We start from the raw sequence: 12,073 nt of genomic DNA, 5'->3' as shown, positions 1-12,073 counted from the left end.
GCACATGCAAAAAAAGAGTTTAGGAAAGTGAATAAACACTGTTCATAGTATTTCCCCCGGGAAATAAAGTGTAAGCTTCTAGAATTACACAATAACAAAATGTTGATATATGATTTACCTGACATAGAATTCCAAATAACCACCAAAAATATGTTTAGTCAGACCAGGAGACTAATACATGGACAAAGGGGAATTTCAACAAAGACAGATGTTTAAAAAGTACCAAGCAGAAATTATTCAGCAAAACAACATAGTTACTGACCTGATAAAATCCAGCAGAAAGAAAAGAACAATATACTCAAAGACTTTCAATAAGAAATTAACCAGAGGACCAAAAATTAAAAAAATGAAAGTGAAGAAACTTAAGTGACTTATGAGATTCCATCAAGTGCCCCCTTATGTACATTATTGTCATCCCAGATAGAGACGAAAAGAACAGAAAGTATATTCAAATAAATAATGGCTGAAAACTTTATAAATCCGAGGAAGAAAGTACATGTAGAGGTACATAAAGCCAACTTACCACAAACAAGATGAATAAAAGATATTCACACCAAAATATATCACATCAAACTGCCAATAGCCAAAGACAAAGAGGCTTTTAAAAACAGTAAAAGAGAGACTGTACTACATAATAACGAATCCACAAAAAAACTCACAAAAGTAGTGAGTTTCTCATCAAAACCACTGTAGGTCAGAGGGAATGAGATAGTATTTTCTAAGCGCTGAAGAAAAAGAAAAAGGAACAACAAAAGAACAACAAGAAACTCTTGTCAACCAAGAATACTGTCTCTGAATATCTCCTTCAAAAATGAGAACAATTTCAAGATTTTCCCATACCAAAGTAGAGGTAGTTCATGACCATTAGATCTAACTGCTAGAGAAATTTTCTAGTTAGTTAACTAATGAATGTTACTAGCAATACAAAAGAAAATACCTTATGTACTTTAATGAACAAACTCAATGCTACAGATACATATATTGACAAATAGAAACTACTGGTATACTGTAATGGTAGTTGATAAATAACTTTTAGTTCTAATATAAAAGTTACAAACAACAGTATTAAAATAATTATAACTATGATAATATGATAATGTATGTACTATATGAAAAGTCATTTAAATTGTGATATAAATAACAAAATGTGTGTAAAGCAAAGAGGTAAAAGTGTAGTTTTTTGCAGCTTGAAATAGAATATTATGAATAGAATATTGTTAGCAGCTTGAAATAGAATATTATGAATTGTTTGATATAAACCTCTTGGTTACAACAAAAAAAGATATAAAAAGTACACAAAGGAAAAGGAACTAAAAAATGTCAATGTAAAAAAAAAGAAGCACAAAGGGAGAGAATAAGAGAAAGAAAGAGGCACAAAAGAACTATAGGCAGGCATAAAAGCAATAAGTGATAATAATAACCAGTTTCTATCAATAATTATTTTAAATGTAAACAAGATTAAACTACCCAATCAAAATGCATAAAGTTTCTGAAGAGATTTAAAAACAGATCCACAAGACATCCAGGTATAAGAATACACCCAGGTTGAAACCGAAGGAGTAAGTAAAGACACTTCATGCAGATAGAAACTAAAAGAGAACAAAATTGAATATAGCTAATAGACAAATGAAATTTTAAATCAAAAACTGTCATAAAAATCAAAAGAGGATTTTATACAACAGAAAGAGTGAATTCACCATAAGAGACAGTAGTTACAAATATGTACATACTCACCATCAGACACTTAAATATGTAAAGGAAAGCACAGAAATTAAGGGAGAAATAGCAATACTTAATAGAATGAGACTTTAATACTCCACTTGCAGTTAAGAATAAAACACTGATATAGAAACATCAATAAAGAAACCATAGAGCTGAACAATAGTATACACCAAGTAGACCTAACAGATACATGCAAAACATCAGTAGAAGAGTGGTTCTTCTCAATTTCATATGGAACTTTCTTCAGGATAGATTACATGCTAGGCTACAAAATAAACAAAGAATTTGGGATTGCAAGAATATTTTGCAATCACTATGGACTGAAACTAGGAATCAGTAATAAAATGTAATAGGAAAATCCACAATACTTGGAAATTGAACAACATATTTTAAGCAACTATTGGATAAAAGAGGAAATCAAAAAGGAAGTTAGAAAATATTTCAAGGCAATTAAAAATGAAAATACAGCATACAAAATTTATGTGATGCAGCAAAAGGGAAGTATCTACAGTAAAAATGAAAGATGACAATTAAAAAACTTAATTCTATATCTCAAGGAACTGAAAAAGATCAAACTAAACCCAATATTAGCAGAAAGTAGGAAACAAAAAATAATAGGTGAACCAGGGATGTGGCTTAGTGGTAGAATGGTTGTTTAACAGAGGCAAGACTTTGGGGGTATGATCTTCAGGACCACAAAACAAAACAATAAACAAAAATATTAGAACAGAAATAAATGATAGAATAGAAAAACAGTTTAGCTATCAACCAAACTAAGAGTTGGTTTTTAAGAGTATACATAAGACACAAAGTTAGGTGAACCAAATAAGAAAAATGAAAGACTTAGAAATAAAAGAAGAGGCATTAGAACTAATACTACTGAGATCAAATCAATCATGTGACATCCATGAATAATTAAAAACCAACAAATTTATTAACCTAGAGGAAAGGGACAAATCTCTAAAATGTATAAAACCTACAAAGTTGTCATCATGAAGAAATAGAAAATCTGAATATATTTATAATTAGTAGAGATTGACTCAAAAATCGAAAACCTCCCAACAACAACAACAAAAAAGCTAAGAATCAGACAAGTTGCAGAGTAAATTCTAACAAGTATTTAAAGAGTTAACACAAATCTTTCTCAGGGAACACATTTTTGTAAGGACATTACTTTGTCACCAAGCTAGAAAAATAGGCCAATAAACTTGATGAATATATATGCAAAAGTCTTCAACAAAATAGTACCAAAGTGAGTTTGGCAACATATTAAAAGGTTCAAATGCAGGGATGAAGTTGATTAACCCGTGAGTTACAGGAATATTTGACTTATAAGAATATTTTAGCATATACAGATTAATTAATGTAATATACTGCATTAAAAGAAAAAAATGTAAAATCTCTAATAAAACTCCTAAAGAGAGAATAGGGAAAATTTTTATAACAATTTTAGAAATGATTTTTTTAAAAAAAGTAATGATTTCTTGGATATGTTATTTAAAACACAAGCAATGAAAATCTGTGTTCATTCTTTTCTGCAAGGAAAGTTATAAAACAGTGAGGAAAGAAATTGAAGACACTAGAATATAGAAAAAACTTCTATGTTTGTGGACTTAATATTTTTAAAATGGTCATGTTACCAAAGGTAATCTACAGAGTCAAAACAACATTCATTAGAATACCAATGACATTCTTCATGAAACTAGTAAATGTTTTATTTATGCTTGAAAAAAATCTCTACAATTTCTATAATTGAATGCTACTATATGACCATAAGTTGATTTTTGCTTCTTATTGTTTATATTTTCTTTATTTTTACTACTTTTTATCTGTTTGGTTAGTTATCACAATTGTGAATTTAGAATCTAATTTTTATATATTGTCCATCTTTATGTACACTGAGAAGTACACAAAATTTAAAATTCTAAAATTTTAAATGGGCTAGACTTGGTGGTGTCTATCTGTAATTCCAGTACTCAGGAGCTGAGGCACGAGGATTGCTGTGAATTTGAGGCCAGCATAGGTTACATCGTGAGTCCAGGCCAGTCTGAGTTACATGGTGAGACTGTTCTAAAAAATTTTTGAAAAATCTTTCTGATTATCATTTTAGCAAGTTCATCTTTATACATATACAATTCTATCTTAATGTCTATTGATAATTTCTGCTTGAAGTATCTTCTACATTTTACTTATAATAATTTTGTTTTATAAATGTTTCTCATAAAATGGATATAAATACATATATATTTAGTATAGCTACATGTATTTTGATGGCTGCGTTCAATACCTATCATTTTATGCTTTCCATCTGTTCTGCTTTTTAAATGACATTTTTATTACTATATTTTTGCCTTTCTCCATTTACAAACTTCCTTTGTGTTGATTATATTTCCGTATTCACTGTTGATTCCTTCTCTTAATTTGCAGGATATACATAAGACATTCATTGATTAAAAATCCTTATTGAAATATATTCAAAATTACAATTATAAGCTCAGTTAATTTTTGCATTTTGCTACTAATAGCCACTCACCTCTTTTGAAGAATAATAATCATTCTGACTATATATTTCATATTCATATAGAACATATGTACATATATCAGTAGTTCTTAAATGTAAGAAAATACTTTCAACTGTATTCATATTAGAAATGAGAATATGAGAAATTATATTAAGATATTTCTTATCAGAGAAGTAAAAATTAAAAAGTTTAGTCACATATATGGGTCACAAAATATGCAGTTATAGGCACTTTTATACTTTTTTGGTAAGAATGCAAATTGGCATAAACTTGTGGAGGAAACTTTGGCATCATTTTGTGGTACTACATATGTTGTAGTTTTTTTACTGAGAAATTCCACTTCTGGATATTTAACCTCCAGATAGATTCCTAACTATCTGAAAATGCACATGCATACATTTATTCATCTCATTATTGCTGATCATTGCCCAATATGATAAAAAAAAACCTCCACCCATAGGAGAATATTTAAATAAGATATGGTATATGCAATGAGTTACAAAAAAGTATTTCTAATACTGATTTACAGGATCTATTGTTACATAAGAAAAAGTAAAGTTAAAATTGCATGGAGTATATAGATTTTTATGTCTTATGAAAGAAGGAGATACAAGAAAATATAATTTATATGTTTAGTCATAAACAGAAACACAAGAATGAAAATTCTAAAAACTCAGTTAGATTGATTATCTAATGGTAAGAATTAAGAATTGAAAATAAGTAAGAGGATCCTCTCTACATATTATTTTCCATATAATCTTAAATTTTATGGTCATACTAATATATCATGTGAATATTCAAACATACGCACAAAAATGAAGTACAACCTGTAAGAATCAAGGCGATCTTGTTGCAGCTCATCACTGTAGCATGGCGCAAAGGATGAAGGTTACTCAGAGTCAGTGTCCAATTCAAACTCCAAGAAGGTCCAGAAGAACTTCCCTTAACCAAGATCCCGCAGTGTGAGACAGTCTCAGTAAGACTTCCCTGAACCAAAGTTCTGTGGCTTTTTATTAATAGAACAGGAAGCAAGGATAAAGGACAAAGGAAGGACGTAAGTGCAGAATTCCTGTAGAGGAAAGAGAAAGGACAAGGTAAGGTTAGGCTGATCTGTTACATGATTGGCCTTAGGGCCAACTTAGGAAATAATAAATCGGAGTATGGGGAGAATGAGGACCAGAGCAGTCACTGCTTCAGGAAACATTTTTTAAAAAATACTACTGGAACTTGTGACCCTGTAGGCTACCTTTGAATCTCTAACCATGCATTGTGGGAGGTTTGGGCCCTGAGGTTCCAAAAGTGTTTACTTCTGCATATCTATCTCATACCTATCTCTGAACAATACCCCCCATACTCCCTTTTTTGTTTTATACATGTATTTGGGAATGACAGACAGGGTAAAGATAGGAGGATATTAGGCTTGATGAAGAAGGGTCATCATGCCTTTTTCACACAGCATCCACTAAAGTAGTACATAAAGGGCTCTTAGGACTTCATGAAAGAGCAAAAAAAAAATTATTCCAATAGTTTTAAGAATCTATATGCAAAGGACTCAAATAGTGTATAGATGGCTCTTGGAACTGCAAGAAACAGCAAAAAGAAAATTATTCTAATAGCTATGAGAATCCAAATGCAAACGTTGAGGCAAAAAGCTGACTTTTGGGATTCAGCAAATAGGCGATATCATTGAGATTATCAAAAGTAACATTATGAGCTTCCAATGAAGTTTATGTAACTGTACATGTAGTCAGCAATGGAAAGTGAAAATTTCTCCATTGAGATAGGTCAGCATGAAAAGCACCATCAAGTATGTGCTGGACTTCACACCAGGATGCAGAGTGACTACGGCCATGGAGTGATGCACATGGAACAATACTCAGTATCAGGGCTGAGCCTACTATGTGTCCAAAACCTTGTTGATATTTGCTGAGCCATCCAATAGCTACTTCAAGGGCATCAAGCCTTTGTAAAGTCTCCTTGTCAATATAGGTTTAAGGCCTCAGAAGTAACATTATGAAAATAGTCATACATGTTGGACATGTTGAATAAAATGAGTTATAGCATCTACTGCTATGGCTAGTGTCTTCCAGTGCCATCATTGCTATAATTCACACAACCACTTTTGCCTGAGATGTTCAAGTGTTCAGGTAATTTGTTCATGAACAGTGTTTCCCACTCAATCACATGTAAGATTATTGGAGAGGTAGGCTTTAGCCATTAGTCTAAGGACCACAATATGAGTAACACAGTAATAGAAAAATATTAGTATTATTATTGTTATGGAGTGAATCATGTAGAGTTTGCAGGAAAGATAATACTGAGAGCTTTAAAAGGTCAGTACTGAAGAATGGATGAAATGTAAACAATGAAAACAGGTTCTTCCTTAGTGAAAACAGGTTCTTCCTTAGTGCGAACCAAAATATATGGGCAGGAAATACAGATCATGACATGATCAGTGGTGTCATAGCAATCCATGTGAGCTCATCTATATGTTGAGATCTTCTGATTTTGACAATGTGTGGGAAGAAAGGAAGTTAAATGCCCGAAGACTTTTTTAAAACCAATATAAGTAGGTGCCAGAAGAAAGATGTGATAAAAGCCCAGCAAGCCCAGGATTTCATAAGGGAGGGCGACTGCCATAAATAAAAGATGAACGATAATTTCAGGTGAATTGGAGTGTAACACTATCAGATTATGGAGCCCCCACATTTTCTAGGGTTATGTTATAAACAAGATGAACAACAGAGTAGATTGGTGGACTGACATGAAGTTCACTCCAAATCGCAAACATCTCCCATCAGTACCCATAAATGAGAATATTTGGGAATACTAGGTCTAGGAAGGTGCCTTCCAGATGCAAAGGAAATTATTACTCTGAAAGTATTAATGAAAACTTGACTATGAGTTCCCTTTAGCATGGTTAGGCCTGATGATTCATATACCACTGAGCTTGAGAGGGAATATAGTTGATACTGGTCGTGATACTAGCACCTACACATACAGGGAATTCTTCAGCTAAACAGTACCACTCATGAGATAGTAAATGCCAGCCAATACAGTATTCAGAGTGGCTATAATTTTTATCATAATCTCTTAAAAGGCTAGGAGGGGCAGTTAGCTCTGCCAGTGTCAGAGATATATTTGGAGGAGAGGGGAGGCTTGGGTTCCCATCAGTTGACTATATCAAAAACAGAGGTGCAAGTATATGTGCCAAATATATCATGCCATGTACTTTTGGTATACAGTTAAACAGAAGCAGAATTAAAAAGAAATCCTTTTACTTTTGTCATTTTAGAGTTATAGGTGACTTGTGCTGACTTGTCAGGAAGAGGTTTTTCTGATGTAGAAGGAATGCCAGTTTGTAGTGTTTGTTCAGTCTATGCAGTGAGCTGTTTAATCTTTTCTCAGGAAATAGTAAGGATTGTGTTGTAGAGGGTAATAGATTTGTTTTCTTTCTCTTGTTGCCCATCCCAGAGGGGAAGTGTCATCTCCTTCAGCTCAGGGGTTGGTTTGCTTCTTACCTGGTGATAAAACATTTTCCCTTCCCCAATGACCAATTCCGTAGGACCCAGCCCTGTGAGATAGATAAAGTCTATTCTTTTGGGAAATAAAATGTTTTTTACACTGTTGTGAAGCTCTCTGAGTCACAAATTTAAAAATTTAAGAAATTTCTTTCTATAATTTTCCTGTGGTAAAGTCTCTTTTGCCTTATTCTCCCGTTTTTGTTTCAATAATTGAGTTTTAAATAGTAAAATTTTTGCCATAAAGGGTGACATAGCTGAAGAATAAAGGACTGTACCGGTAGTCCTTTGACTGTCTGGAATGATGCAGATTAAAGGGGATCTGCTTTGGCATGGGATTCTAGAGCTATCAAGTCCTATATAGTATGTATCAACCAAGAAATGAATACATTTAAGTTTGCCAAAAGGTTCATAGTGAGTCACATCCATGTGCCAAATTTCTTTGCCTTTTAATCTGTGGTGATTGACTCCTGCCTGAGGAGTAGATTTTATCAGTTATGGTTGTTTTAGAAGTTGACTCCTGATAGAATATTAACAGATAAAATTTAAAAAGTTCCACAGAGAAAACTTGAAATCATGGGCAGCATAAAATTTTAGCGTAACAGTCACAATGACATTAGAACAATTAGGTTTTGTTATCTCTAAAACATTTTTAAATGTTCATCTTGGTATAGAATAACTTTTGATCAGTCATCTTTGTTTAGTTACAAGATATTAAATGACACAAAATTTTACCTCAACTTGTTATTTTTTAATAAAATGCCATTTGAGAAGAAAGTACTTGTCTGTAGAGGTACATGATAGATTATTTAACCTTTAATCTCTTAATTTCTAGAGTGACATTGCCCAGACTTCAGAGTCTGGGTATCTTGAACTGTTATAATTACACAAAAAATCACATAAACATAAGCATGAAAAAGTATTCACATCATCAAGCTGGCTATATCATACTGGATTGCATGTACATTTCATCACAAATAGCTGAAACACAAATAAGGGAAGGCCAGAGGCTTGAGCCTAAAAAAAATTATAACCGTAAATCACTAGTGAACTAAGAAGTTTTTATTTGTTTGTTTGTTAGTTTAGGCTTGTGTTTTTGAAGGCCTGTAAACTGGAAAAGCACAAATATTAAACTTAATACAGCATAAGTTTAGCAATAATTGTTATCACAGCTATGTAGAAATCTTCATATACATTTAGTTTCTAGTCTTAAGACAAATTTTAGGCTACTTTTAAAGGTTTTATAAGGTGTATTCATACTGGTAAGAATTCTTACTGCTTTGATAAGTTTTAGAAATAGTGTTAATGACAACAAATAGATCAACTTTAGATACTAGGACCAAATTAAAAGAGATATCAGATTTTGATCATTTTTTTTTTTTTACTGTCCACACAAGTGTTTAAGGAACTAAGTATTCCTTAGTCACATACTGATGTTTCACAGTTCAGGAATGCTGATCAGTGACAAATATCTATGGAACGGAATCCAAAGAAACCTTTGTATTCCTAAATTACTTCACACTTTGAAAGATACCAGCTTTCCTCATTTCTTCAAAATCTTTCATGGAATCATAATTTCTATAGAAATCTGCATATGCCTTCTTTCTTGGTTCAGCCACACCAAATTTACACAGAGCTGCAACTCCCAGGGAGACAACGAATGCTCCAACAATATTAATCTGCAGACGCCTGCCCAGAAGGCCCCACATCTGAGGTTTGGCCACCACACTGGAACTCATGGTCATTACTGTCCTCTACACCAACGTCCTTTCCAGACAATGGAGAAGAAAACTAGATTTTGATCATTTTATATGTTTAAGATCTAAACCTATTACTCTGTATTATTAAACTTATGTAGTCTTAACACTCTAAACTTAATTTTAGAGTCACAGCATAGCTTGTTTTTACATATATACACAAACATACACATATATATCCACATATATGTTATAAACTAAGATAATAGTTATTTAACCAATCATGAACTGATTATTGAACACACTTCAAAGGTTATCATTCAATTACTCTTTTACCCCTTAAAGCTCACTTTTAGTAACCAAAAGTCCAAACTTATTTTAGTAAAATATGAAACCTTTGCTTTTAAATTTAATTTTGTAAGTTTAACTGTGACCATCTCAATACCTTTAGAAAACCACATTATTTTAGACAGAGAAACTTAAACTTTTAATTATAGCCAAAAAACAATTACTTCAGATGACCCATCATAACATAACATAATTACTTCAGGTGACCCAAGATAACACTTAATGCTATATATGCTACCTTTGACCAAGAAAAACTCTTTAAGTTATAATATGCAGAAAATAATAGACATATCCTGTATAAAACTCATTTTTATATTATTTTGATCACCTAAGAACCTGAATGGAAATGTTACCAACTTTAAAGACATTTTCACTCTTACCAAATGATTTAAATTAGCTTACCTTTAAGGTATATAAACCACAAGTATTTTTTTAAAATTTTATTTAAGGAGAAAAAAGAAAAAAAAAAAGAAAAAGGGTACAAGTTATACAAAATTTCAGAAAAAATAAACAGTAGGAAATCACTAGTTAACTACATATTGCCATCTTAGAAATAGTTGTTGAAGTTACAAAATTAAAGCATATAGAGGGGACTTTCAAAGAGTGAGACTGCAAACAGTTTTGTTCAATGATCCAACAAAACTCAGTAATATGGTTATCTATCTTATACACTTAAATATATATGCAGTTATATCTTTTAGAGAACTTTCTTTTCCTTTCTTTTGTACAATCACAGTTACACATTTTGGGTTTTATTGCTCCCACAGTTCTTATTACTTTTTTTTTTTTTGAAGAAAGTAAAACCAAATGTGACATACCAGGACAGAGTCAGTCAAATCAAAAGGATGGACATAATACATAATGTAAAAACAAAATACAAGGTGATCAACAGTGGTTACCATAATGCCTCCTGTTATCTTAAAAATAATTGCCTATATCATCAGTTAGAATAAAATTGAACAAAACAGTAAAGAATAAGACCAATAAAACCAAAACATTGGAGACATTAGAGGACCTCAAAAGAAGATAATAGTCAACCAGAATAGGCGTCACAATGAATCTTATTGTCTTCATAGTTGTTGCCTATACTTTCAAACTTGTTACTATCAAGCGTAACAGAATAGAGGAAAATCAGTCAAAACAAGATGGTGAGAGCAATACAGAGTTTCAAATCAAGTTAATAGGAAATCAAAGTGGGTTACTATAATGTCCTGCTATTTTTTATTTTTCCATTAATTAAAAGGATAAAAATGAAAAAGTAGATAATAAAAAGGAGATTGAGATAAAAAAGAGAGCATAACAACAAAACAGCGCAGGTCAAAACATAGCCATTTAAGCAAAATAGTGTTTCACCACAAGATAATCTTGACATAATAGTAGTTACCATAGTGTCTCTTCCCTTAAAATCTTTGGGTATAACTTCGTATACTGTAGCATCAAACATATCAAGACAATGTAAAACCGTTCAAGAGAATGACAGTATTACAGGGTATTTAGAATCAACTAACAGAAAATGAACAATGGTTTCTGTATAATCTCCTTGTCTATAAAAGTTTTTTTATCACATATAATAAAATCAAATAAGATACAACACATTAAAACCAATGGAGACAGAAGAACAAAACTTGATGGGACTTCAAAACAAGAGGATATTAAATCAGCACTAGCTATTATGATGTCTTGTTTTCTCCAAAATGGCTGTTCCTACCATCCAACCTTCTCTGCCTCATTTCTGTTGAGCTCTTTTTCTGCCATTAGTTGTCAGTTTGTCCTCTTCATTTCGCTTTCTGCTCCATTTATTGTGGCCTCTCTGCCACTGTTTCTGGAATCTTGGTATTTTTCATTTTTAGAATATCCTGCAGTAATCTCTGTAGAGTTGAATTGGTGGTTGCAAATTCCCCTAGTTCCTCTTTATCCTGGAAGCACCTTGCTTTTCCATCAATTTCTAGGGACAGTTGTGCAGGATATCTCAATCTTGGCTGGAGGTTATTATCTTTCAAAGCTTGAATTATTTCCCCCCACACTCTTCGTGATTTGATGGCTTGTGCCGAGAAGTCTGCTGTAATTCTGATGGGTGTTCCCTTGTAAGTGATCTGTTTCTTGTCTTTGATGGCTTTTAATATTCTGTTCTTGTATTGGATTTCTGGACTTTTGATTATTATATGCCTGGGTGTAGCTCTGTTTGGGTTGTAGGTGGCTGGGGTCCTGTATGCCTCATACATCTGAGTATCTTTACCTTTTGCGAAATTAGGGAAATTCTCCT

The 12,073-nt window shown here is 32.3% G+C and overlaps 2 protein-coding genes across 4 annotated transcripts in view; one reads left to right on the top strand and one right to left on the bottom strand.

Moving 5' to 3' along the window:
* The window catches only part of Odr4 (odr-4 GPCR localization factor homolog), a 198,912-nt gene that overhangs the window by 68,767 nt on the left and 118,072 nt on the right, over nucleotides 1–12,073 (top strand). The window lies entirely within an intron of this gene.
* On the bottom strand, nucleotides 9,173–9,504 carry LOC100717856 (cytochrome c oxidase subunit 6C-like). The gene has a single exon (XM_003474867.4). The coding sequence runs from the start codon at nucleotides 9,502–9,504 to the stop codon at nucleotides 9,277–9,279; it is 228 nt and encodes a 75-aa protein (XP_003474915.3). The 3' UTR covers nucleotides 9,173–9,276.

Source organism: Cavia porcellus, unplaced genomic scaffold, assembly GCF_034190915.1.
Source record: "Cavia porcellus strain 051 isolate PalLab524CR breed Dunkin Hartley unplaced genomic scaffold, mCavPor4.1 scaffold_29, whole genome shotgun sequence".
Taxonomy (NCBI): Eukaryota; Metazoa; Chordata; class Mammalia; order Rodentia; family Caviidae; genus Cavia; species Cavia porcellus.
This window is presented reverse-complemented; position numbering and strand designations above follow the sequence as displayed.

What these genes read in the sequence shown, in the direction of transcription:
- LOC100717856 (XM_003474867.4), bottom strand. Translation starts at nt 9,504, where the DNA reads ATGAGTTCCAGTGTGGTGGCCAAACCTCAGATGTGGGGCCTTCTGGGC.